This window comes from Capra hircus, chromosome 24 (genome assembly GCF_001704415.2).
Source record: "Capra hircus breed San Clemente chromosome 24, ASM170441v1, whole genome shotgun sequence".
NCBI classification, from domain to species: Eukaryota; Metazoa; Chordata; class Mammalia; order Artiodactyla; family Bovidae; genus Capra; species Capra hircus.
The window spans coordinates 481,946-509,813 of record NC_030831.1 but is presented as its reverse complement, the minus strand read 5'-3'; the positions used below and the strand labels follow the sequence as shown (position 1 = coordinate 509,813).

The 27,868-nt window shown below is 54.2% G+C and overlaps 1 protein-coding gene across 1 annotated transcript; it reads left to right on the top strand.

Annotated features, from left to right (window-relative positions):
• Window positions 79–26,412, top strand: KCNG2 (potassium voltage-gated channel modifier subfamily G member 2). Its single transcript, XM_018039398.1, has 2 exons — window positions 79–713; window positions 24,340–26,412. Exons 1-2 carry the CDS (start codon window positions 81–83, stop codon window positions 25,144–25,146), a joined length of 1,440 nt encoding a protein of 479 aa, XP_017894887.1. The 5' UTR covers window positions 79–80; the 3' UTR covers window positions 25,147–26,412.

Here is a 27,868-nt window from a genome sequence, read left to right as displayed (position 1 = left end):
TCCTGCCTGCGGCCTAACACGCGCTCCGTTCCTTTGCAGGCCCAGCCTCCTGACCGCGGCGCGGCGCGGCGCATGGGGCCATGGCCCTGCTGCCCGGGCCCGCGGAGCGGCGGGGCGGCGGCGGCGGGGCCCGCGCCCGGCACGTCATCATCAACGTGGGCGGCTGCCGCGTGCGCCTGGCCTGGGCCGCGCTGGCTCGCTGCCCGCTCGCGCGCCTCGAGCGCCTGCGCGCCTGCCGCGGCCACGACGAGCTGCTGCGCGTGTGCGACGACTACGACGTGAGCCGCGACGAGTTCTTCTTCGACCGCAGCCCGTGCGCCTTCCGCGCCATCGTGGCGCTGCTGCGCGCCGGGAAGCTGAGGCTGCTGCGCGGCCCGTGTGCCCTGGCCTTCCGCGACGAGCTGGCCTACTGGGGCATCGACGAGGCGCGCCTGGAGCGGTGCTGCCTGCGCCGCCTGCGCCGCCGCGAGGAGGAGGCGGCCGAGGCGCGCGCGGGGCCGGTGGAGCGCGGGGCGCCAGGGAGCCCGGCCTGCGCCCCGGGACCTGGCGGGCGGCTGGCGAGCGGCCGGCGGCGCCTGCGCGACGTGGTGGACGACCCGCGCTCGGGCCCGGCCGGCAAGCTCTTCGCCTGCGTGTCCGTGGCCTTCGTGGCCGTCACGGCGGTCGGCCTCTGCCTCAGCACCATGCCGGACATCCGCGCCGAAGAGGAGCGGGTAAGTGCAGGCCGGGGCAGCTGGCAGGGCACCCGGGCTGGACTGGGCAGGGCTGGGGGTGGCGGAGACGGAACCGGCCCGGGTGGTGGGGGTCAGCGGGGACCTAGGGCTGGACTCGAGTCGCGGCCCGGAGGCAGCCAGGCCAGGGGAGGGAGGGGCACCCACGGCCTGGTGGCCTTAGGCACCCCTGCCCCGTTGGTTGAAACCATGGGCCCTGGAACCACCGCACCAGCTCCGGTTCGGGGGAGAGAGCCGCTGGCACGGCGGGGGCACCAGGCTGTCCACTGCTGGCAGAGGCTCCACATTCCTGCCAGTTCTGAGAACTCAGTGAGTCCGCAGGTCAGCGGCCTTCTCACCCATCCTGTCTGCCAGCCAGGCCCAGAAGCTTGGACAATTCGGAGCTAAAATGCCCCCTCTAGAGTGCTGTGCTGTAAACTCAAGTCCCGTCATCCTGGACCAGAAGAAGGGAACCTGGGAATTCTTCCAGGCGCCCAGCTCCCGCACTGGCTCTGAGCAGCTGGTGGACTTCCCGCCCCCTTGTTGACCTGAGAGGTACAGGTGGAAGTGTCCTCCACGGGCTGGGGACGGGTGTTTGTGTGTTGCACGCGCCCCGGAAGGTCTCAGATGCGTTCGGGGAGGCCGGAGTGGATGGTGTCAGGGCTGGGGTCAGGAGAGAGGAGCTGCTGCATGTCTGACGATGTGACTGTGTCACCCTGCAGCATCACCTGCGTTTCCTCACGGAGTGGCGGGGGGTTCACTGCCTGCCTGCTCTGCAGCTCCAGCTTCCAGGGGTGGGCATTGGACTTGAACACCCCCACCCCCGTCTAGGTGGAGCAGGTCAGAGCTCCCATAGCCCCTCCCCCAGAGGCCCTGGCTGTCCAGGGTCATGTCCAAGTTCACCCCATGTGGTCAGCTCATTATTCAGAGATGCAGAGCCCGGTCCTCTGGTAACAGCTATGAGTGGGCTCCACTGGGAGCCTGGTGACCCTGACTGCAGATCAAATTTAAATGTAAATTTTAGGAAATTGGTTTCGCTTCCTTCATTGTTTGGGTGTCTGATTCCTGGGCTGTCATTTCCAGCTGTCTTAACTATACCCAGGTTTTGGATTCTGCTTCTAAAGACGTGTTTGGACTTTCTAAGTAGCAATAACTCACAATCCGAGGAGGAAACCATTTACGCAAGAATCAGGGAACAGAAGTCAGAGCTGTGTCACCAGAGACTGAGCTGGCCTTGAGTCTCCTTGCTGGTCCCCACGTCAGCCACCATTCACATCCATCACCCACCTCTTCGTCATTTCCAGAAACATCGCTTCCTGCCACCCGACACTATCTCACCAGATCAGTCCTCAGGTTAGGAAGTAAGGACCCCAGTGTGGGTGAGCACGTGCTGAGTGTGCCCATGTGTTGGTGCATCCATGGACTTATACCTGTGTGCACTGCCGGATCCCAGCACACTGCACACAGTAGGTGCCAAGTCACAGTGGGTGGTGTCACTGCCATAGGAAGGAAAAGTGTTTATGTTTCATCAACACTGAGTGTGTGAGGCAAAATACACGTGAAATTCACCAGCTGAGCTGTTTTTATGCGCAGTTCAGTGGCGTTAACTACAGTCACAGGTGTACCATCCATTGCTCGAAATCGCTCATCTTCCTAGACGGAAACTCCTCCCGCTAAACACTGACTCCGCAGCCCCCAGAACCCGCCTTGGACCTTCTGCCTCTGTGGATCTAACAACCTTAGGGACTTGTTTAAGAGGAATCATGCAAGCACCGTGTCCTCCAGGTTCACGGCGTTGTGGCAGATGTCAGACTCCTTCCTTCTTAGGGCCGAGTAGTGTCCCCTCTCCTTACGCACCCGTTATCCATCCGTGACACCTGGGTCGCTTCCCCCTCTTGCTGTTGTAACACGTGTTGCTGTGGACACGTGTGCATGTGTCTGGTGAGTCCTGCCCTCGGGTCTGGGGCTTGTCCCAGCAGTGGGCCAGCTGGCATCTGTGATGATTCTGTGTTTATGTTTCCGGGGAGCTTCTGCTGTCTCCCCTGCTGCTGCAGCCTTGACTTACCAGGGAAGTTTCCAGGCACAAGGCGTTGGAGATGTAGGGCAGAGAAGAACGTGAAACCCTTCATTATTTTCTTGATTGTTGGGTTTTTTCCCCAGTAGAATTTAGTCTGGGCTAAAATGCTATCTATATGTGATCTCTGGTTTTAATTAAGTAGCTAAGTAATTTCTTTTTAAATTTTCAAGTCTTCTCTTGAAGGCTCCAGAAAGCGTCCTCTGAGGGGCTCAGCACCAACTGTCCCTTGAGCCTGAGTCTTCCACTAGCAAGGATGCTTCTGCGGGGCACCCACACTCTAGTGGATGGTCCAGATCAATGCACCCAACTTCCTCCTGGAGAAGGATCTTGGGGAGCAGGAAGTGTCCTCAGGAATCAGAGGTGGCTGGTGAGGCTCCCTTATCATCAGTCTGGGGGTGTCGCTCGTCATCTCTGGCAGCGTTAGTGTTTGATGGTTACTTTTATGTGTTGGTGAAGAAAAGCATGGAGGGAGAGGAAAGATTATTATCTTCCATTATTCAGGGAATCAGAGGAAAACGGTTCCGTGGTTCCTGCTGCTGGCCCATGAGATGCCCCCTTGAGTGAGTGGGGCCCCCATGGCACTGAAGGAAGCCCCCAGTGCACAGAGACCCTGGCTTTGGGGCGGCTGGGGTGTGCCCTTTGGGCACAGGGACATCTCCCTCTGCCTTGGCCCCGGGCGTGTCTCACTGTTGATGTCACGGAGTCTCTCGTGTTGCCTCGGGGCACCTTTCCCGCCCCAGGGAGGACTCTGCAGCCAGACTGCTCAGGCCGGCTGAGAGCAGTGGGCAGAGGCTGTGCAGGGCCTGTGTGCTTGTTGGGGGCTTCTGGGCAGTCTGCCCTGCTAGAGTCCAGGCTGTGGCCATCCCCGTGTCTCCTCGATGCCCGGGCAGCCCCTGTGGCCAGCGGTGGCTCTGTCAGGAATCTGCTCTCACACGTTGTAACTGAACGAGAGCTGGTCTCTGCTTTTCGTTGTTTATAGGCTGGATGATGGGAAAAGCATACTTGTGGGACGAACCTTGAAGACGCTGTGCTGAGGGAAACAAGCCAACTGTCAGGGCAGAGCCTGTGTGACTCCACCCCCCTGAGGCGTTTGGAGTCAGCAGGCCCTTGGAGATGGAGGTGGATGGGCTGGGCGGGGGCCGCCAGGGCGCAGACCACCAGGGGGAAACAGCCAGGGTTCCGCTGCATCGGGCGCCTCACAAGGTACCAAGGACCCTCGGCCCTCACGCTCAGCGAGAGAGCAGTTGTCCCCGGGCCGAATGGGGCCCCAGGCTTACGGGGGCGCCAGGCTGAGGGGGGCCCCAGGCCGAGGGGCATCCAGCCTCAGCCCTTGCTGCTTCCTGCCCCGCCCATTGAAATGCAGGGGGTGGGGGGTCCCCAGCTCCATGTTCCTTGCCTCGGGGTCCAGGTCAGAGCAGCTTAGGGCTGGGCTCAGCCTGGGTGCCCACCCTGCGCGACCCCCAGGCCCCTTCTCTGGACCCCGCTGTCTGAAGCTGGCTCAGTGAGCACTGAGGCCTGCTTCTTGGGGACTCATTCAGGGTCAGGCCTTGATTCTGGCTCCGTCGTGGACCTGCGTGTGTCCCCGCTGCCACAAAACAAACCACCACCAATGGCCTCCTCAAACTGCCAGTCTCTGCCTCGTGGTCCTGCTGGGACCGGGCCTCCTGCAGGGCTGGTTCCTCCAGGGGACTCCCTCCCTTGTTCTGGGGCCCCTCAGCTGGCTCTCCTCTCCTGCCGCAGTCCCCTCCTGCCGCGGTCCCCTCCCTGCGGCCAGGAGGCTCCAGCTCCAGGGCTGACCCCTGACCTCCCTCCTGCATGTCACCATAGGAGCCCCAAGCTAGAGGGAGGCGAGCTCCCCATTCTGCTTTCTTGGGGTCTGCAGCGCCTCTGGCCTCACTCCTAGGGTGTTGGGGGCTCAGTGAAGGAGACAGAGCATGTTTCTAGCTGTTCCCCCAACACCTTGCTGTCAGGTAACACGCAAACCTCAGGTGTGCCCAGAGCACCCCGTCCCTGCTGGATACTCGGTTCTGTGAGAGGTGTGTCCAGCGTGGTTAGGCGACCCCGGGAATGGGTGTGCACACTGGCGCCCACCCCGCTGGATGTCGCAGTGATCAGATGCTGAGGACAGGCCTTTGGAACCAGAGAGGCCTTTGTTCTGACAGTCGGCTCTCGGATTCCTCCCTGCGGGGCGTTGCCTGGAGACGGTGCTGGGCCTGCGGGTAGTGAGGCCCGGGTGCACACGCCGGCCTGGGGAACAGCGCGTCCTCAGAGGCTGTGCTCAACCCATCACTTCCTTTTCACGGAGGCTGGTGTTTGGCTTGCAAGTCGATTTTTAACTCTAAGCTCAGATGATTAAATCAAGACCCACATAATTAGTTATGGATTTCATGAGTGCAACTTCGAGCACCAAATTCACGAAGACACTTGGCAACAGCATCGGAAGCTGGCGACAGAGCTGCTGCTGCGTGTGGGCACAGACAAGCTCGTTGAGCTTAACAGCCTGAGCCAGGCTGAGGGCTTCACTGCTCCAAGCTGTCAGTCAGGGCTCCCCAGCGCACAAACAGAACCGATGCAGCGGGCTTGGAGCCTGTTCCATGGGGCACAGGTTATGGCCCGCTGCGTTGTGAGAAAGCACGTCACTGTCTGCGCACAGGCTCAGGGGCTTTGCCTCTAATGACTCGACCTGGAGTCTCCCCAACCCCCGACTTGGACGACGTCAGGCCTTAGAATTGATAGTGAAGTTTCTTAGACTTTGGGGGCTGCAGGATGGAATACAGGCGAGAAGGACATGAATTTTGGGTGCTGGGGGCAGAATGCTGCCATCTGAATGTCAAGTTCCCAGAATTCGCAGGCTGAATCCCAAGCCCAGTATGTCAGGATGGGGGCTTCTGGGGGTGACAGAGTCACAAAAGTTGAGCCTCGTGATCGGATTAGTCTCCTACAACAGTGACCACCCAGAGCTGCCCACCCGTTCCTCTGGAGCGGACACAGTGAGAAGGTGCTTCCGTAAACCAGGAGGCAGGGACCCACTAGACACCGGGCGTGTAGGTGCCCGGACCGCGGATGTCCAGCTCCAGGGCCGTGAGCGATGAGCTGCTCTTCCAGCGCCGACAGCAGCAGGGCTCGAGCCAGTGGCAAAGGAGCCCCTGAGCGCAGGGACCTGGGCTTTGGCCCAGCCCCTGATGGCTCGTTTCCTGTCCACGAGGGCCCCCGCATCCAGGAGGCTCCAGTCCCACCCAGCAGGGGCCGTCTGTGTCCGGTTATCACACCATGCCAACGGGCTGTGGTGCTCCCTGCTGCGGTCAGGCCCAAGAAGCTGAAAGGAGGAAGGGAGGATGGACCCCAGCGAGCTGCCGGCTCAGCCACCGACTCCAGAGAGGGCCCTGAGCCCCAGGACTGAGCTGGGGACAGAGGCTCCCAGGGCCCTGGGCTGGACCATGAGTCTGGCCGGTTGGGTTTCTTATTTGCAAAGGTCTGATCCAGGAACCGACACGACCTGGTGGCAGATACTCCGCTGCAGGCGAAGCTGGGTCTGGGATAGGTCCAGCCCTGATCATCGTGCTCTTCTGTTAAATGAGGGGGGCCCCAGGGCTGCGAGGAAGGTGAAGTGGCAGCCCCCCCACGGGGAGTCTCGTTTGCAGCCCCCACTCTGGCCTGGCGCCCCCGCCAGCCCCCAGAACTGCAGGCCGAGCCCCAGCAGTCATTGGCCACTGCGTTGGAGGGAACACTGGCTGTTTTCATGGGGGACCCTCCTGCCAGACTCTGAAAGGCTCTGGAAACAGAGCCACATGTGCCAGGGGATAAACATGGAGCTTGGGGCATTTTCCTCCACTTTCCACGTAAATTTGGCAGAAAAAATAGGGGATTTCTGTTTTGGATTTGTGCTTTAGTCTGAGGGAAAAAAAGACTTGTGCTCAAATGCCTAGAATAGAAGCTACAAGATTTTTTTTTTTAAGACAAGTTTTTCAAGCAGTTTTAAATCCACAGCAAAATTGAGAGGAAGGTGCAGAGAGTTCCTGTGGGCCCCCGCCCCACCCTTACACAGCATCGCCCATCATCAGCCTCCCTGAGAGTGACGAATCTCCATTGGCAACTGCCCAAAGCCTATGGTTTACATTAGGGCTCCACCTCATTCTGTGGGTTTGGACACGAGTACAATGACCTGTATCCACTATAACGGTATCGCTCAGAACCATTTTCCTGCCCTGAAAACCCTCTGTGCCTCCCCGACCCCTCCCCTTCCCCAGGGCCTGGCATCGCTGATCCTTTCACTTTATCTGTAGTTTTGCCTTTTTCAGAATGTCCCATAGTTGAAATCCTTTGCAGATTAACCTCTTTCAGTTAGTAATATGCATTTAAGTTTTATCCATTTTTTCACGACTTGATAGCTTGTTTCTTTTTGGCCTCTAATAATACCCCATTGTTTGGATGTTCTGGAGTTGGTTTACCCACTGCTGACTGCAGGACCTCTTGGCTGCTTCCAGGTTTGACAGTTATGAACAGAGCTGCTCTAAGTACCTCTGTGCAGGTTTTCGTATGAACATGTTTTTGATTCCTTTGGGTAAAAACCAAGGAGTGTGGTTGCTATATCACTAGGTAAAATAGACTTAGTTTTTATGAAAGCACCAAACTGTCTCCCAGAGTGCCTGCCATTGGTGCTGACTGAGGCCCCGCTGCTCCCCTGCCGCTAGCGTCTGGGCTGCTGGTACTCTGGACATGGGCCTTTCTGACAGGCGTGGTGTCTCCGTGTTGTTTTCCCTTGCATCTCCCTGACGACATGTGAGTGGGGCGTCTTTTCATGTGCTGCTTGCCATCTGCGTATCTTCTTTTCTCCCATATTTACTGAGAACCTTGGCGGACTCTGGCAGCAAATTTCCCGGTAAATCTCAACAGGTACCCTGGAGCTTACAGCTCTCAGACGTATTCACACTGAGCCTCCAGCAATTGAGGCTCACAGTTCAGGCTCTCCTCCCAGCACTGCTTCCAGGCGGCTTTGAGTCTCGCCCCGGAAGCCTGGCTCCCTGTGCTCACCCATCTGTCACTCCAGTCTTGGGGGCAGTGGTTTGCTCTGTGCCCTCCCTTCTCTTACAGACCTGAGAAGTCTGTGTTTTTCAGTCTGTTCAGATTTTTAGTTGTTGTTTGCAGGGTGTGGCAGCTGCCAAGCCCCTGACGTGCAGAACTGGAGGCCGGTCCCAAGACTCCGCCATGATCTAGCCAAGGCTGTGGGTTCACCTTCTCTGTCACTCAAGAGGCAGACAGGTGCTGGTTAAGTTCTCAGACTTAAACGCAGACCAAGGCTCCCACCCCAGCCCCTATACAGACTGCTGAAGACCCAAAAACACGTGGTCTCCTTTCTGAGCCTGTTTTCTCATCTATAAAATGGGGCTACTTCAGAGTTGTTGAGATTAAATTGAATAATGCTTGTGAAACAGCTTTCGACAGTGCTTTGCACAGAGAATTAAGTGACAGCTTTTACCCTTTTGCACACAAGGCGCTGCAGCACACGTGGGCCACGGGGCAGGTGGAGGCAAGGAGGCCGTGTCCAGGCACCGGCTTCTGTGGGGGACACAGTGGGTCTGCGGAGGGTAGGGGTCGGATGGGGGAAGCCAGTCCGCAGGCACAGCTGGAGAGGCAGCCGACCCGCGCTGCGTGGCTGTCCGCAGGCACCTTGCCACACCCAGGATGCGAGCAGAGCCTGTGGCGAGGCCTCTGCCTCCCGGGTGGTGGAGGTGGCTGGCGGGGTGGCTGGGAGGTGGGGGCGGGGCAACCCCTGGCTACCTCCCGCCCTCCCTCCTTTAGCCACAAGGAGTCCCCACGGGGTTCCCTGCACCCAAGTCTGCGCTGACCCCCTCTGGCCACTGCCCTCGGCTTCAAGAACCTTCCTGTCTCAGCTGCCTCGCTGGGGAGGCCAGGGTCCTGCTCTCCATATAACCGCCTAGATCAGGAGGGACGGTCACTTGCTCCAGATCCAGGAGGGTGGGCAGACGGGTGGACATGGCCTGAGGGGGAGGTGGTGGGGCCTGCAGGTCCCTGCAGCCCGCACCCACCTGGCCGGCCCCCAGGGCCCCCCAGGCCGCTGCGCCCACCCTCCTGGGTGGCCCTGCTGTGCAGTGACGAGGACGTGCTGGGCAGCTGGGGCTTGGGGGAGGGGGACAGGAGTCACCTTGTGTTGCAGGAGAGCTTGGGGTCCCCCTGCCCTGTGGCTGGCAGCGTGGGAGAGCTGTGAGAGCGCTGAACGTGGAGCCGATGTGGGTGGGGGTCCCGGGGCCTCTCAGGTGCCCCCGAGCCCTGACCTCCGCTCTTCCCCGCCCTGAGGCCTGCAGCATTTTCTTTAAAAGCCACACATTTAAGGCAGGGAGATTATCCGGCGCCAGGCAGTGGTGGGAACAGACCTGAGCATTCAGGTGACGCTAGGCTCCACCTGAAGGCAATGGCACCCCACTCCAGTGCTCTTGCCTGGAAAATCCCATGGACGGAGGAGCCTGGTGGGCTGTAGTCCATGGGGTCACTAAGAGTCGGACATGACTGAGCGACTTCACTTTCACTTTTCACTTTCATGCATTGGAGAAGGAAATGGCAACCCACTCCAGTGTTCTTGCCTGGAGAATCCCAGGGACGGTGGAGCCTGATGGGCTGCTGTCTCTGGGGTTGCACAGAGTCGGACACGACTGAAGCGACTTAGCAGCAGCAGCAGGCTCCACTGAAGCCCTAGAAGGGGCTGCCCTGGTGACTCAGCTGGTAAAGAATCTGCCTGCAATGCTGGAGACCTGGGTTCAATCCCCAGGTCAGAAAGACCCCCTGGAGAAGGGAAAGGCTACCCACTCCAGTATTCTGGTCTGGAGAATCCCTTGGACAGAGGAGCCTGGCAGGCTTCAGTCCATGGGGTCACAGACTCAGACGTGACCGAGCGACTTTTCAAGCCCTAGATATTAATTATAACATGAATGTACATTTTTAATGAGAAGACATTGCCTGCTGTAATTCATCAAATTGGCTGCTCCCAAACGAAGAGTTTGTGCTGTTTAGTTCACCACAAATACTACCTTATTGACACCCATGAGAAGTTTGGTGAGGGTCAGGGTCAGGGTGTCCTTGGGACACCCCTACGTTGGAAGTTCCTGGGGAGGGGACGGCGCTCTGAGGAGCATGGTCAGGGGGTCCTGGAAGACTTGCTCTTCCTGATACAACCTAGAAATGAGCATCTGGAGAAGAAAACCTGGCGCGCCCGCGGGAACCAGCCACCAAAGCTCAGATCCTGCCTGGACGGTCAGCCAGGCCCCCCGCCTGCCCGAACAGCCTGTCCCTCTGCTCCCCCGGTGGCCCAAAGAACACGCCCCTCAGAGTGTCCTGGTTGTAAACACGATGCCTGCTCTTCACGGAGGCTGGGCAGGTACAAAGCTGTATGGAGAAGAAAGTGAAAATAAACTGCGAGGTAATTACTGAAGCCTGAGTGCACCTCACTACCTCTGCTCTGAACCTCTCGTGAGACTGGAGGAGAAGCGCGCAGGCAGCGTCTTGTAGCCACTTGGTCCCCTACCAGTAGCAGCCAGGCAGTCCTGCTCTGTAGTTTCACATGTCCCCTCCTGCTTCCAGCCCTTCCTGTCACGAGCCCTGCTGGGATGAACACTTGCTCACCCAGCTTCCACTACTCAGCCGCTCACCTGATCAGGTCCTCAGCTGTGCCCATCTGGGGGGCTGTGCCCATCTGGGGCCTGCAAACCCGCGCCCCAGGTGCTGCCCTGAGGAGGCCTTGCCATGCCTTTGTGAGCTCGAGTTCCCCGGACCCTGACCTACCAGTGGCTGGGTGGCCTGGTAACAATTTGCCTGGTTCTTTAAAAAAAAAATTCACCTCCTGCTTTTTAAATTTCCATTCGATCACCCCTAGAAGCCGACATCTCACGTCTTCACCTCCATTTGTACTTCCCATAGTTCATCGCCTTCGTCCACCTGCCCTGTGTGGTCTGTTCTCAGTTCCCTATGAGCATCTCGGGATTTCTCAGTGGGAGACAAGCAGGCGGCCTCACGGGGCCCCTCACCACGTCCGCCCCATGCAGCCTTCCCTGCCCACCTGTCCCTCCATCCTTCACCCCCAGGATGTCCGTTCAGTGCTGGCCATGGCCCCAGTCCCACCCATGAGGAGCTGTGCCCTGCCCACGTGTCTCTAGTCTTGGCTGTGGGGTGGATGTCCAGACACAGTCGGCGGGGAGGACCGCCTTCCTGGAAAATATCACCTCCTGATGAACCGAGTCAGCACTGGGCGCAGGAGCCAGGGCCCCTCCTGCCCGGGTCGTGGGAGCCGGGAATTGTCGCAGGACCAGCTGTCCAGCTTGGGAGTCTCTGCCCTTGTGGAGGAGCCACGTCTGAACCCAGGCAGCCAGGAAGGTGCGGTTAAGTCGGTACTATCAGAGGTTCTCAGGGAAACTCATGCAGCTGTGAGATGGGGGCGCCTGCACGGACGGGTGGGGCCAAACCCAGCACAGAAGAGAGGAGAAAGCTCACCTGTGCCCTCGGCAAGAGCGCAGCCGCTGCTGTGGATGCACCCCAGGACCAGGGACTGAGATTGGGGAACAAACGAGGAGCAGTGGCTTCAGATTTTGTGTCCTTGTCTGTGACGCAGGAAGCATTCAGATTGGTGGTGGGGAACCATTCTCCCCCGAGATGGACGCCCCGCTTGCTGATCTGTGGGTGGCGCTGCTGTCACCAGCTTGATGTCTGTGTCCGTCTCAGCTCATGCTGGTCACGTCCGCGGGGACGTTGGGGCCCTGGGCGTCTGCTCCTCGGGGCACCAAAGTGTGAGATGTTGGTGACCGCAGTTCTGTCTGATTCCTGAACCCTCGCTGGGTTCAGGCTGGTACATCGCGCTCAGGAGGGACCATGAAGGTCGATAGGGCCAATTGGAAGACAGGCTCCTTCCAGCCAGGGCAGGCAGAGGGTGGAGGACTTCACAGCAAGGTGTCTTCATTTCTTTCTGTGTTACCCCGTAAAGCTAGTCCACAGGATGTTGACAGGAAGGTGAACTGACGGCTCTGCTTCAGTGCAGGTAGTTTCAAGTGAGCGCATTCGTGACTTCTATGTAAATGACTGTTTGATCTTTTTATACAGTTTGTTCTCCTAAGTGGATTTAATATTGCTTCTCCTGATTATCTATTTGCACTACGAGAGTCTTTTATTACAGATAATTGGAAAAAAATAAACCTCAACTAAGTTCAAAGGCAAGTTATTATGAATGTTAGTAAATTGAGTTAATAAATATTTTCCTTTCAGTGCTCATGGGAAGCAGAGGGAAAATCTCACACAAAGCTGTTAATGAGTGGATAAATTAGTAAGGACGGAGCATTCACCCTTCTCAACATCCTGCCACACACCGGTGTGTTCCCAGCTGCAGACAGTAGCTCAGACTGGCTCCTCTGCTGGATCAACAGAGGGGTGTGAATCGATGTCCAGAACACACTCGGGCAGCAAGGGGGCACGTGTTTTCAGAGTCTGATTACCCTGGATAAACACAGGCAGAGTCTACCTGCCTTGGGGTCTGCGGTGAAGCGCTCCTGGCATCGGGGGCCTCATGCCAGGCAGCAGGCGTCGGCCAAGCTCGGTGCTGTCCTTGTGGTGAGCAGTCCACCCTGACCTGTCTGTCTCGTCACCCTCACACCTGGGTTTATCCTTGAGGAACAATGGCACTCAGGCTCCTTAGCAGAATGGATACCACAATTTTCGATGCTCTGAAAAGAGAACGAAGCTGGGATTGGGAGCGCGGCCAGGCCAGGCCTCTCCTGACCGCACCCAGGATGCTGGCTGCCCCACGGCCCAAGTTACTGAGGAAGCTAGTCAGGGTGCCTGCTTATTCTGCTAGAAAATTGAGGCAGCGATAGTGCCACGGTAGTGCCAGGCCGTGGAGGCTGCAGTTTGGAAAACGGTTCAGAAACCACTTTGTTAGCTAGGACATGGAAGCAACCTAGACGTCCATCGGCAGACGAATGGATGAGAAAGCTGTGGTACATATACACAATGCAATATTACTCAGCTATTAAAAAGAATGCATTTGAATCAGTTCTAATGAGGTGGATGAAACTGGAGCCTATTATACAGAGTGAAGTAAGTCAGAAAGAAAAACACCAACACAGTATATTAACACATATATATGGAATTTAGGAAGATGATAACGATGACCCTGTATGCGAGACAGCAAAAGAGACACAGATGTGAAGAACAGTCTGTTGGACTCTGTGGGAGAAAGTGAGGGTGGGATGATTTGAGAGAAGAGCATTGAAACATGTATATTATCATATGTGAAATAGATCACCAGTCCAGGTTTTCAGTGCATGAGAGGGTGCTCAGGGCCAGTGTGCTGGGATGACCCTGAGGGATGGGATGGGGAGGGATGTGGGAGGGGGGGTTCAGAATGGGGGATACATGTACACCCGTAGCTGAGTCATGTCAATGTTTGGCAAAACCACTACAATATTGTAAAGTAATTAGCCTCCAATTAATTAATTCAAAATAAAAAAGCGACTTTGTTTCCAGAGGGCCTGTCTCCTGGGCTCCACCCCCACCCATGGTGACACTTCTGGCCACCTGCCCACCCCCGCAGGAGCCCCGAGCCTGGGAGTGGGTTTGGGGTGCAGCCACAGAAGGTGTGGGAGAAATGGCCGTGGGCTGAGCCAGCCCCAACGCTTGAGCCAGCACCTGTGCACGCATGGGCACCTGGATGGGGAGACTGCCACCTGCTGGTGAGGGGACCCTGCCAAGGCCCCGCCTGACCTTCTCACCTGCGAAGCCCAGAGGCCACTGAGGGGGAGGCCCATCAGGAAAAGGTGAAGGCGGAACCTGGAGGAGCCGGGAGCCCCAGGGCCCGTGGGGCAGGCCCATGCGTGTGCAGCTGGGTGGGTGCACCTCAGGCACTGCTCTGAGGGTGCTGGGAGACTGATGGAAACGTGGGGGAGGGAAGGACCTTGGGGGTGTAGGTTTACTGCTGACCCGATTTTGGCCAAATAGGCCAGATGTGTGAAATTAGACAGGGATCAAGACCATCCCCATGGAAAACAAATGCACAAAAGCAAAATGGCTGTCTGGGGAGGCCTTACAAATAGCTGTGAAAGAAGAGAGGCGAAAAGCAAAGAAGCGAAGGAAAGATATAAGCATCTGAATGCAGAGTTCCAAAGAATAGCAAGGAGAGATAAGAAAGCCTTCCTCAGCGATCAATGCAAAGAATTAGAGGAAAAGAACAGGATGGGAAAGACTAGAGATCTCTTCAAGAAAATTAGAGATACCAAGGAAACATTTCATGCAAAGATGGGCTCGATAAAGGACAGAAATGGTCTGGACCTAACAGAAGTAGAAGATATTAAGAAGAGGTGGCAAGAATACACAGAAGAACTGTACAAAAAAGATCTTCACGACCCAGACAGTCATGATGGTGTGATCACTCATCTAGAGCCAGAAATCCTGGAATGTGAAGTCAAGTGGGCCTTAGGAAGCATCACTACGAACAAAGCTAGTGGAGGTGATGGAATTCCAGTTGAGCTGTTTCAAATCCTGAAAGATGATGCTGTGCCACACTCAATATGCCAGCAAATTTGGAAAACTGAGCAGTGGCCACAGGACTGGAAAAGGTCAGTTTTCATGCCAATCCCAAAGAAAGGCAATGCCAAAGAATGCTCTAGCATGCTAGTAAAGTAATGCTCAAAATTCTCCAAGCCAGGCTTCAGCAATACGTGAACCATGAACTTCCTGATGTTCAAGCTGGTTTTAGAAAAGGCAGAGGAACCAGAGATCAAATTGCCAACATCCGCTGGATCATGGAAAAAGCAAGAGAGTTCCAGAAAAACATTTATTTCTGCTTTATTGACTATGCCAAAGCCTTTGACTGTGTGGATCACAATAAACTGTGGAAAATTCTGAGAGAGATGGGCATACCAGACCACCTGACCTGCCTCTTGAGAAATCTGTATGCAGGTCAGGAAGCAACAGTTAGAACTGGACATGGAACAACAGACTGGTTCCAAATAGGAAAAGGAGTATGTCAAGGCTGTATATTGTCACCTTGCTTGTTTAACTTATATTCAGAGTACATCATGAGAAACGCTGGGCTGGAAGAAACACAAGCTGGAATCAAGACTGCCAGGAGAAATATCAAGAACCTCAGATATGCAGATGACACCACCCTTATGGCAGAAAGTGAAGAGGAGCTAAAAAGCCTCTTGATGAAAGTGAAAGAGGAGAGTGAAAAATTTGGCTTAAAGCTCAACATTCAGAAAACGAAGATCATGGCATCCGGTCCCATCACTTCATGGGAAATAGATGGGGAAACAGTGGAAACAGTGTCAGACTTTATTTTTCTGGGCTCCAAAATCACTGCAGATGGTGATTGCAGCTATGAAATTAAAAGATGCTTACTCCTTGGAAGAAAAGTTATGACTAACCTAGATAATATATTCAAAAGCAGAGACATTACTTTGCCAACTAAGTTCCGTCTAGTCAAGGCTATGGTTTTTCCTGTGGTCATGTATGGGTGTGAGAGTTGGACTGTGAAGAAGGCTGAGCGCCAAAGAATTGATGCTTTTGAACTGTGGTATTGGAGAAGACTCTTGAGAGTCCCCTGGATGGCAAGGAGATCCATCCAGTCCATTCTGAAGGAGATCAGCCCTGGGATTTCTTTGGAAGGAATGATGCTAAAGCTGAAACTCCAGTACTTCGGCCACCTCATGTGAAGAGTTGACTCATTGGAAAAGACTCTGATGCTGGGAGGGATTGGGGGCAGGAGGAGAAGGGGACGACAGAGGATGAGATGGCTGGATGACATCACTGACTCGATGGACCTGAATCTGAATGAACTCCGGGAGTTAGTGATGGACAGGGAGGCCTGGCATGCTGCGATTCATGAGGTCGCAGAGTCGGACACGACTGAGCAACTGAACTGAACTGAGGGTCATTTTCTAAAAGTTCCCAAAATAGTTCCCTCCACTTATCCTCCTGAATGGTCCTTAAGAGAGTGGTGGGGCGCAGGGGTTCGCAGGCCGAATCCACTCGATTGACCTGTCTCCGGGCAGGTTTGGGGACCAAGGGGCCGCCTCCCGCCCACCCCAGGGGGGCCTACGGTCTTCGTCCTTCCTCCTCCTGCACTCAGGGCCACCACCCACCCAATGGGGGCTTGCGGCTGGACTTGGCCAAGAGATGATGGGGGAGCCAGGAGCCCAAGTTCAGCCCGGATGAGGGGACGTCGTGTGCGGGTGTTCCTGGGGTGTGGGTCATGGGACCCCCAAGCACCCGGTGGGCTGAGGTCATCAGACTCCAGGTGAGGATGGCGAGTCTCCCCGCTGCCTGGGTTTCTGCCCCGGCAGCCCCACGGCCCCTTCCCGCCTAACTCCCACCGTGTCCCGAGGCCCCAGGCCCGGCAGGAAGGCCGAGGCCCGGGGCATCAGCGCTGCCCGGAGGAGCTTCGGCCTCTCAGAGCCTGGCCCCGGCAACGCCAGGCTGCCCAGAAGGGCTGAGGCGGAACGGGGCTGCAGGGCCCATGGGGCCGCCGGGGTGGAAGTCTTTCATGTCATTTTCCGTACTCATCTGTGGCTGTGCTGGGTCTTGGCTGCTGGGCTGGCTCTTCTCTGGTTGTGTGCTCAGGCTTCTCATCGCGGTGGCTGCTCTCGTGGAGCGGGGCTCCAGGCACCCAGGCTTCGGTGGCCGTGGCGCGCTGGCTCTAGAGCGCGGGCTCAGCAGTTTGGCTCCGTTGCTCCGCCGCATGTGGGATCTTCCTGGACCAGGGATGGAACCTGTGCCTCCTGCGTTGCCAGGCAGACTCTAGATTCCCCGAGCCACGCGGGAAGCCCTAATCGTTATTTCTTAACAATAGCTCTGCTGCTACATGACTCACATACTGCTGTTTGCCCCTCTTGAGTGTACGATTCCGCCGTTTCTGGAGTGTGCACAAATTCTGGAGCCACCACTTCCGTCTGATTTTAGAGAATCTCCATCTCCCAGAAGACCCTGGTGGCTGGTTCACGCACTCCTCAGCCCCTCCCCGCTCCTGCCAGCCCTGAGCTACCAAGGCTGTGTCTTGAATATGTCCTTGTTCTGGATCCTGAGAACAGAGCCACCCAGCATGTCTGGCATGGCTGGGCCCTCTCGCCCTGAGCTGTCTTCAGGGTTCATCCACGTTGTGGCAGCAGTCAGCGCTTCGTTTCCTCCACGGTCCAACAGTGTCCCAGTGTGTGTGCGGCTTCCAGATTTTCAGTCCGTCCGGCAGCAGGACACCTGGGTTGTGTCCAGCTCTTGGCTGTTGCGACTCACTCGACCCTGAACATCCAAGTATAGGCTTCTGTGTTGACTTCTCTGGGCACACACCTAGGAGTGGGATGGTGGGGCTGTGTGGCCACTCCATGAGGAAGGTTTGGGGGCACATCCAGGCCCTTTTCAAGGTGGCTAGACTATGGCACGCTCTCATCAGCAGTGCAGAGGCCTGGTTTCTCCAGCATGTGTTGTCGGCTCTTACACTCTGGCTGTCCTGGTGGGGGTGAGCTAGGACCTTAGGGTGGGTTTGCCCAACATTTCCCCGGTGGTGAATGGTGCTGAGCCCCTTTTTATGTGCTTCTCAGTCACTTGTGTATCTGCTTTGGACAAAGGTCTATTCAGATCTCTCACCTATATTTTAAACTGGGCTGTCTTTTCTTTCCTATCATTGGATTGGAGGAATCTGTGTTCTCGATACCAGTCCCTTATCGCATATGATGTGTACACATATTCTTCCATTCTGCGGCTTGGCTTATACTTCCCAGACACTCTGTGTTCTCCATTACTCTGCTCAGTTCAGTTCAGTCGCTCAGTCGTGTCCGACTCTGTGCGACCCCATGAACCGCGGCATGCCAGGCCTCCCTGTCCATCACCAACTCTCGGAGCCCCCCCAAACCCATGTCCATTGAGTCGGTGATGCCATCCAACCATCTCCTCCTCTATTGTCCCCTTCTCCTCCTGCCCTCAATCTTTCCCAGCATCAGTGTCTTTTCAAATGAGTTAGCTCTTCGTATCAGGTGGCCAAAGTATTAGAGTTTCAGCTTTAACATCAGTCCCTCCAATGAACACCCAGGACTGCTCTCCTTTAGGATGGAATGGTTGAATCTCCTTGCAATCCAAGGGACTCTCGAGGCTTATTGAACACCACAGTTCAAAAGCATCAGTTCTTCGGTGCTCAGCCTTCTTTATAGTCCAGCTATCACATCCATACATGACTACTGGAAAACTATAGCCTTGACTAGAAAGACCTTTGTTAACAAAGTAATGTCTCTGCTTTTTAATATGCTATCTAGGTTGGTCATAACTTTCCTTCCAAGGAGTAAGCGTCTTTTAATTTCATGGCTACAATCACCATCTGCAGTGATTTTGGAGCCCAGAAAAATAAAGTCTGACACTGTTTCCACTGTTTCCCCATCTATTTCCCATGAAGTGATGGGGCCAGATGCCATGATCTTCGTTTTCTGAATGTTGAGCTTTAAGCCAAATTTTTCACTCTTCTCTTTCATTTTCATCAAGAAGCTCTTTAGTTCCTCTTCACTTTCTGCCATAAGGGTGGTGTCATCTGCATATCTGAGGTTATTGATATTTCTCCCGGCAATCTTGATTCCAACTTACACTTTATCCAGCCTAGTGTTTCTCATGATGTGCTCTGCATATAAGTTAAATAAGCAAGGTGACAATATACAGCCTTGACATACTCCTTTTCTTATTTGGAACCAGTCTGTTGTTCCATGTCCAGTTCTAACTGTTCCTTCCTGACCTGCATACAGATTTCTCAAGAGGCAGGTCAGGTGGTCTGGTATGCCCATCTCTCTCAGAATTTTCCACAGTTTATTGTGATCCACACAGTCAAAGCCTTTGGCATAATCAGTTAACCAGAAATAGATATTTTTCTGGAACTCTCTTGCTTTTTTGATGATCCAGCAGATGTTGGCAATTTGATCTCTGGTTCTTCTGCCTTTGGTAAAACCAGCTTGAACATCTGGAAGTTCATGGTTCATGTATTGCTGAAGCCTGGCTTGGAGAATTTTGAGCATTACTTTACTAGCATGTGAGTGAAAGTGAAGTCGCTCAGTTGTGTCCGACTCTTTGCAACCCTGTGGACTGTAGCCTACCAGGCTTCTCCGTCCATGGGATTTTCCAGGCAAGAATACTGGAGTGGGTTACCATCTCCTTCTCCAGGGGATCTTCCCAAGACAAGGACTGAACCCAGGTTTCCCGCATTGGAGGCAGACGCTTTAAACTCTGAGCCATCAGGGAGCCACTAGCATGTGAGATGAGTGCAGTTGTGTGATACTTTGAGCATTCTTTGGCATTGCCTTTCTTCAGGATTGGCATGAAAACTGACTTTTTCCAGTCCTGTGGCCATGGCTGAGTTTTCCAAATTTGCTGGCATATATTGAGTGCAGCACTTTGACAGCATCATCTTTCAGGATTTGAAACAGCTCAACTGGAATTCCATCACCTCTACTAGCTTTGTTCATAGTGATGCTTTCTAAAGCCTACTTGACTTCACATTCCAGTATGTCTGGCTCTAGGTGAGTGATCACACCATCGTGATTATCTGGGTCGTGAAAATCTTTTTTGTACAGTTCTTCTGTGTATTCTTGCCACCTCTTCTTAATATCTTCTGCTTCTGTTAGGTCCAGACCATTTCTGTCCTTTATCGAGCCCCTCTTTGCATGAAATGTTTCCTTGGTATCTCTAATTTTCTTGAAGAGATCTCGTCTTTCCCATCCTGTTCTTTTCCTCTAATTCTTTGCATTGATCGCTGAGGAAGGCTTTCTTATCTCTCCTTGCTATTCTTTGGAACTCTGCATTCAAATGGGTATATCTTTCCTTTCTCCTTTGCTTTTTGCTTCCCTTCTTTTCACAGCTATTTGTAAGGCCTCCTCAGACAGCCATTTTGCTTTTTTGCATTTCTTTTTCTTGAGGATTGTCTTGATCCCTGTCTCCTGTACAATGTCACGAACCTCTGTCCGTATTTCATCAGGCACTCTGTCTATCAGGTCTAGTCCCTTAAATCTATCTCTCACTTTCACTGTATAATCATAAGGGATTTGATTTAGGTCATACTGAATGGTCTAGTGGTTTCCCCCACTTTCGTCAGTTTAAGTCTGAATTTGGCAATAAGGAGTTCATGATCTGAGCCACAGTAAGCTCCCAGTCTTGTTTTTGCTGACTCTATAGAGCTTCTCCCTCTTTGGCTGCAAAGAATATAATCAATCTGATTTCAGTGTTGACCATCTGGTGATGTCCATGTGTAGAGTCTTCTCTTATGTTGTTGGAAGAGGGTGTTTGCTATGGCCAGTGTGTTCTCTTCGCAAAACTCTATTAGCCTTTTCTCTGCTTCATTCTGTACACCAAGGCCAAATTTGCCTGTTTCTCCAGGTGTTTCTTGACTTCCTACTTTTGCATTCCAGTCCCCTATAATGAAAAGGACATCTTTTTGGAGTGTTAGTTCTAAAAGGTCTTGTAGGTCTTCATAGAACAGTTCAACTTCAGCTTCTTCAGCATTACTCCTCGGGGCATAGACTTGGATAACTGTGATATTGAATGGTTTGTCTTGGAAACGAACAGAGATCATTCTGTCATTTTTGAGACTGTATCCAAGTACTGCATTTTGGACTCTTTTGTTGACTATGATGGCTACTCCATTTTTTCTAAGTGAATCCTGCCCTCAGTAGTAGGTACAATGGTCATCTGAGTTCAATTCACCCATTCCAGTCTGTCTTAGTTCGCTGATTCCTAGAATGTCGATGTTCACTCTTGCCATCTCCTGTTTGACCACTTCCAATTTGCCTTGATTCATGAACCTAACATTCCAGCTTCCTATGCAATATTGCTCTTTACAGCATTGGACCTTGCTTCTATCACCAGTCCCATCCACAACGGGGTGTGGTTTTTGCTTTGGCTCCATCCCTGCATTCTTTCTGGAGTTATTTCTCCACTGATCTCCAGTAGCATATTAGGCACTTACCGACCTGGGGAGTTCATCTTTCAGTGTCCTACCTTTTTGCCTTTTCATAGTGTTCATGGGGTTCTCAAGGCAAGAATATTGAAGTGGTTTGCCGTTCCCTTCTCCAGTGGACCACATTCTGTCAGACCTCTCCACCATGACCCGTCCGTCTTGGGTGGCCCCACACTGCATGGCTTAGTTTCATTGATTTAGACAAGCTATGGTCCGTGTGATCAGATTGGCTAGTTGTCTGTGATTGTGGTTTCAGTCTGTCTGCCCTCTGATGCCCTCTCTCAGCGCCTACCGTTTAACTTGGGTTTCTCTTACCTTGGACGTGGGGTATCTCTTCACGGCTGTAAGTGCAGCCGCTGCTCCTTACCTTGGCTGTGGGGTGGCTCCTCTCGGCCGCTAGTTTTCTAGGGCTGCTGTAACTAAGTATCACAGAGGAACCAGAGATCAAATTGCCAACATCCGCTGGATCATGGAAAAAGCAAGAGAGTTCAGAAAAACATCTATTTCTGCTTTATTGACTATGCCAAAGCCTTTGACTGTGTGGATCCCAATAAACTATGGAAAATTCTGAAAGTGATGGGAATACCAGACCACCTGACCTGCCTCTTGAGAAATCTATATGCAGGTCAGGAAGCAACAGTTAGAACTGGACATGGAACAACAGACTGGTTCCAAATAGGAAAAGGAGTATGTCAAAGCTGTATATTGTCACCTTGCTTATTTAACTTATATGCAGAGTATATCATGAGAAATGCTGGGCTGGAAGAAGCGCAAGCTGGAATCAAGGTTGCTGGGAGAAATATCAAGCACCTCAGATATGCAGATGACACCACCCTTATGGCAGAAAGTGAAGAGGAACTAAAAAGCCTCTTGATGAAAGTGAAAGAGGAGAGTGAAAAAGTTGGCTTAAAGCTCAACATTCAGAAAATGAAGATCATGGCATCTGGCCCCATCACTTCATGGGAAAGAGATGGGGAAACAGTGGATACAGTGTCAGACTCTATTTTCTTGGGCTCCAAAATCACTGCAGATGGTGATTGTAGCCATGAAATTAAAAGACACTTACTCCTTGGAAGAAAAGTTATGACCAACCTAGAAGGCATATGGAAAAGCAGAGACATTATTTTGCCAGCAAAGGTCCATCTAGTCAAGGCTATGGTTTTTCCAGTGGTCACATATGGATGTGAGAGTTGGACTGTGAAGAAAGCTGAGCGCCGAAGAATTGATGCTTTTGAACTGTGGTGTTGGAGAAGACTCTTGAGAGTCCCTTGGACTGCAAGGAGATCCAACCAGTCCATTCTGAAGGAGATCAGCCCGGGGATTTCTTTGGAAGGAATGATGCTAAAGCTGAAACTCCAGTACTTTGGCCACCTCATGTGAAGAGTTGACACATTGGAAAAGACTCTGATGCTGGGAGGGATTGGGGGCAGGAGGAGAAGGGGACGACAGAGGATGAGATGGCTGGATGGCATCACTGACTCGATGGATGTGAGTCTGAGTGGACTCCGGGAGGTGGTGATGGACAGGGAGGCCTGGCGTGCTGCGATTCATGGGGTCGCAGAGTCGGACACGACTGAGCGACTGAACTGAACTGAACTGAACTGACCATGTTACTGAACAGAAACTGTTTTCTCACAATCACGTCTGAGATCCCCGTGCTGACAGGTTGCTTTCTCCTGAAACCTGTCCCCTTGGCCAGTGGGCCGCAGTCCTCTCCAGTGTCCTCACGTGGTCCTGTCCCTGCGTGTGTGTCTCCTTACCTCCTCTTCTCAAAAGGACACCAGTCCTGTTGTTGGACCAGGGCCCACACACAGCCTCATTGTAGCCTTGTTGTTCAGTTGCTAAGTCATGTCCAACTCTTTGCACCCCATGGACTGCAGCACACCCGGCCAAAATATTGGAGCTTTAGCTTCAGCATCAGTCCTTCCAATGAATAATCAGGGTTGGTTTCCTTTAGGATTGACTGGTTTGACTGGTTTGATCTCCTTGCTCTCCAAGGGTTCTCAAGAGTCTTCTCCAGCATCACAGTTCGAAAGCATCAGTTCTTCAGTGCTCAGCCTTCTTTTTGGTCCAACTCTCACATAGGTACATGACTACTAGAAAAACCATAGCTTTGACTAGACAGACGTTTGTCGGCACGTTTAATCTATCTGTTTCATCTTGCTTGCTCCTGCTTTTGGTATTGAGAAGAGGCTGGGACCACTGGGTTTCAGCCTGAAGACCTTCCTTTAGAGTTCTATAAGGCAGTTCTCAGTGTCTGTTCTTCTGGGCTAGTCTTCATTTTGCCTTCATGCTTTGGGGACAGTGTTGCTGGATATAGGAGCCTCAGGTAGGCGGGTGTTTTCTGAGTGGTGTGAACATGGTTATCCACAGCTTCCTGCTGAGATGTTAGATTGGTAATCTCACCTGAGTGACCTCTCAGGTGACCCATCGCTGTCTCTGCTGTTCTCAAGATTTTCTTCTTATCTCCTTATCAGTATTTTTCCTGTGATGTCTCTTCCCTGGCAGAACTCAGCGAGCCTCCTGGGTGTGTGGGTCATTGCTTTTCAGCAGATCTGGGGGGGTTGCAGCCACTGTTTTTCAAACGCTCTCCTCGCTCTCCCCAAACCTGCTGGTACCTGATGCCACAGTGCTGGCCCAACCCGTGTGTCCCAGGTTCTCGCTGGTCTCAACCTGCGTAATCGCCACCGGCAATCTCCTAGTTCTCTAACCCTTTCTTCTGACAGTTTACTTCCACTGCTGAGCTCCTGCAGTTTTCTGAATTTTCTGTTATTGTATGCTTCAACTTCAAATTTTCCATTTGACTCTAAAAATTTTTCTTTATTGATATTCTCCATCTGATGCTATGAACCGGCAATCAACTTTTCTTTAGTTCTGTGACCATATGTATAATGGTAGTTTTGAAGCTTTTTGTTAATCTGACATTTGGTCATTCTCATAGGCAATTTCTGTTGCCTGATTTTTTTCTTTTTTCTGATGTATGGGTCATACTTTATTGTTTCTTTGCCTGCCCTGTGATTTTTTTTTTATTGAAAACTGGGCATTTTACGTGATAAAATATCCAGAACACTGGATATCGCCGTCCCCACTTCATGTTACTGCTCTTTGCTGTGTGTTTAATGATTGGTTGGATTAATTTAGTAAGGTCTATTTTATTTTCTTTTTGGTATCTCCCTGAGCAGCCTCCTCCATGATCTGGGACTTTTTTTTGGGGGGGGGGGGGTGGTCTTGGTTCAAATACCAAAGACTCTTTTTTAAATGAATTTCCATAGATTTTCCTGAACAAATGTTTCATTTGCTGTTGTCCTTGGAACGGCTTCCGGAACTTTAAGTGGTTGTTTTTTGTTTTTTTTTTTTTTTTAAACAAATTCCCCAGCTTAGCTGGGGAGCTGGTCACCTGAGCTCCGCTCAGTCCCTCGCAGGAAGCCTACCTCCTAGTACTTCTTTAAAAAAAAAAAAAAAAAAACCGTAATTGGTTTTTTGTCCACAACCGTTGCCCTGCAGTGCAGTCATCTGGAGAAAGGGCAGCCCAGGAAGGATAGGCCTCCATGCCCCCAACACGAGTCCCCCTCTCCCTGCAGGGTGAGTGCTCCCCTAAGTGTCGCAGCCTGTTCGTGCTGGAGACGGTGTGCGTGGCCTGGTTCTCCTTCGAGTTCCTGCTGCGCTCGCTGCAGGCCGAGAGCAAGTGCGCCTTCCTGCGGACCCCGCTCAACATCATCGACATCCTGGCCATCCTGCCCTTCTACGTGTCGCTGCTCGTGGGCCTGGCGGCCCGGCCCGGCGTGGGAGGCAACAAGCTGCTGGAGCGCGCGGGGCTGGTGCTGCGGCTGCTGCGGGCGCTGCGCGTGCTCTACGTGATGCGCCTGGCGCGCCACTCGCTGGGGCTGCGCTCGCTCGGCCTGACCGTGCGCCGCTGCGCGCGCGAGTTTGGGCTGCTGCTGCTCTTCCTCTGCGTGGCCATGGCCCTCTTTGCGCCACTCGTGCACCTGGCCGAGCGCGAGCTGGGTGCGCGCCGCGACTTCTCCAGCGTGCCGGCCAGCTACTGGTGGGCCGTCATCTCCATGACCACCGTGGGCTATGGCGACATGGTGCCGCGCAGCCTGCCCGGGCAGGTGGTGGCGCTGAGCAGCATCCTCAGCGGCATCCTGCTCATGGCCTTCCCAGTCACCTCCATCTTCCACACCTTCTCGCGCTCCTACTCGGAGCTCAAGGAGCAGCAGCAGCGTGCCGCCAGCCCCGAGCCCGCCCTGCGCGAGGACAGCACGCGCTCCGCCTCCGCCTCCGCCTCCGCCACCGCCACGGAGGACGACGGCTCGCAGAGCCCCGACGGCAACGGCTTGGCCGGGGCCTCTGCGGAGGGGCCGTGGGCACGGGCGGGGCCGACCTGACCTGCGGGGGCAGTCGGGGGCCTGGGGGCAGCACAGCGTCCTCACCCGCCTCCGCGCTCGGAGGGGCGGGACGGCTTTGGGGCCGGGCTCCTGTCATCAGCCTGCATGTTGCTCGACCGGCGCACACCAGAACTTGGCCCGGGCCTGACCCGGCCTGACTCGGGGGTCAAAGCCATCCTGTGCTTGGAGTAAAGAGTTTCACCCTAGGAGCACCACCAGCCTGTTCTGCGCTTTCCTTTTTTGTCTCCAGAGTTTTGACTCCATGGCCAACTAAAAATAAATTCCACAATCTCAGAAGTTCCAAGCCTGTAGCAAATGCCAGAAGGCCACGCTTGTCCTTCAGCCTCACCCTGACCTTGCCCTGCTGATCACTGTGGGGCTCAGCGGGGTTGGGGGGCAGACTTAGGGAGCTGTGGGGAAAGGGCAGTGCCTTCCTGCTCCTGCCAACCCCCCCGGGGATCATGCCCCTTCAGAGGGGGGCATTCCCGTCGCCTCTGTAGAGGCCACGTCCCCACCAAGTGACGGGGGCGCTTACAGCTCCAGTTCCTTTGAGGGGGGCGTTTGCCAGCCCTGACCTCTGACCTCCCTTCCATAGCCCTCACCTGCTGTCCCCTTGGAATGCCCAGCAACGCTGCAGGCCTGCATATCAGCCAGGGGCCCCACAGCCTCCCCGGGCGCCTGGCCCCCTTCCCGGGCGTGCAGCTGCTGGAAGCTGGTTGTGACGGAGCTGCTGCTTCTCCGGGGAGGGGAGGGTCTGTGCCGATGCGGCTCTTCCACCACACACCTGCTCCTCTGGAGGAAACGACTTCCTCCTGGGCAGGGGGGCTCACCGACTGTCCCTCCAAGGGTTTGGTCAGTGGTGGGACACCCCCTCTTCGCTGCGGTGGCTCTGAGGGCCCCTAGGAGCCCTGCAGAACCAAAGCCACCGTGGGTCACAGGATAGGTGCCGTGGGCTGTGAGTGCCCTGGAGTGGCCCTGTGGATCTGAGTGGATCCCCAAGCCTCCAGGGGTTTGGAGAACCACGTGGGGACGGGGGCACACTGCTCCCCAGCACCCGGGCAGGCCACTCGCCCTGGCTTTCCTGCTCCTCCTTGCATCCCTGCTGCGACCCTCCCACACGATCCCTCAGGCCGAGTGCTGGTGGGCCTCTGCTGGCTGTGGCAGGAACCTAGGCCACATAGGGTTGGGGCTGGGGGCAGCCCAGCCTAGGCTGGGGGCAGGAACGGGCCTGGTCCCTGCCAGCCTGTGGCCCCACACTCACCCAGGAAGCCCACACCGAGACGCTCCTTGGGACAGTCTCTGTGAGTCCTGCAAGACACGATGCGCCACGCTGCTTCCTGCCAGAGCTCTCTGGTTTGTCCGAACACATCTGTACACGTTTAAAGAGGGTGGTCTGTGTCAGTGACATTCCAGGGACCTTCAGCAAACAGCCCCCTACCCTCAGGGCTGCTCCTGCACATGCTGTAACCTCCCTGGGCCCGGACTGGCCCTCCACTGCCTCAGCTGACCCCTGGGGGCTCAGGGATCCACTCGGATCCAAAGGGCCACTCCAGGGCTGAACATACTCTACCGTCAGTGATGGGGGTCTGAAACCCCCATATCTGCTGCCAAAATAGGCCCAACTCTGGTGCCTCTTACTTCAGGGGAAAATGCCACCCCCCCCGCCAGTTTCCTCCCAGCCAGCTGGAGTCCAGGATGGGCAGCGAGCGGCGCGAGGGCTGTGGGCAGGCAGGCGGCTCTCCGAGCTGTTCACCTGCTCTCACTCTGAGTGGATGCGGTCACTTGCCCAGGAGCTGGGGCAGCAGCACCGTCTCGTTCCCATTTCCAAAGTGTCCCCCTTGTTGAGAAGAAGAGGTATGAGAGTGACCCTCATATATTCTTCTCACTGGGAGCCTCATATATTATTCTTCCCAAGTGGAGTTACTATTAAAAATACCTCCCTTGCCCTAGTGGACAGCTTGTCCAGGGCCTGGACACAGAGCCCTCTTGGCCCGTGCGGCACCAGGCCTGGGAAGCCACCCGCTCTGCTCTGTCTTGGAAGGGCAGCTCCTCAGAGGAACACAGGAGCTGCTTCCGAGCTGGTTCTCTGCTCATCGGTCAAGTCACAGAGGAGGCTACAGGTAAGTTTTCAGGAACAAAGATGGGTTCCCCAAAAAGGCACCCCATATATTTTTTTGCCTTTTTTAAAAAGTATTTAAACTTTTACTGAATAATTTTTAATTAAAAGTTATTCTGAATTAACACATTATCAGATGGAAAATAAACATCCATGCCAGAGCAGCACCCCTGCCTTGCACCACTCAGTACAGGGAATCCAGGGTCCACACTGAGACCCTGTGCTGCCCAGGGTGGCCGTGTCAACTGTCACCAGCTCGGGTCAGCTCCAGTGGCCGACTTCACCCTCGGACGCTCCAGGGCTGGTGTGACTCATCGAAAAAACTTAATTCCCTTTCATATATCTTGACTGGGTGGATTTTTTTCGCCTTGCCTCCATTGTAAATGCTCTAAAACAAGCTGCTTAGTAGAAACAGCTCCATCTCGATGTTCTACACAGAATTGTGCATTTTCCTTGAAATACCTCTTCTGGCCTTTATAGGAGACACTCCCCAACCTCTTGAGACATTCCGTTGTCAAGGGAACTGTGTGAACTGATGGAGACCAGGGGGCTGCCTCCTTCAGCCTGGTCCTGCTGGCCCAGGGAGGTCACTGTCTGAGGGATCTG

What these genes read in the sequence shown, in the direction of transcription:
- KCNG2 (XM_018039398.1), top strand. Translation starts at nt 81, where the DNA reads ATGGCCCTGCTGCCCGGGCCCGCGGAGCGGCGGGGCGGCGGCGGCGGG. An exon ending in TCCGCGCCGAAGAGGAGCGG is followed by an intron (nt 714 to 24,339) that starts GTAAGTGCAGGC and finishes CTCTCCCTGCAG; the next exon opens with GGTGAGTGCTCCCCTAAGTG.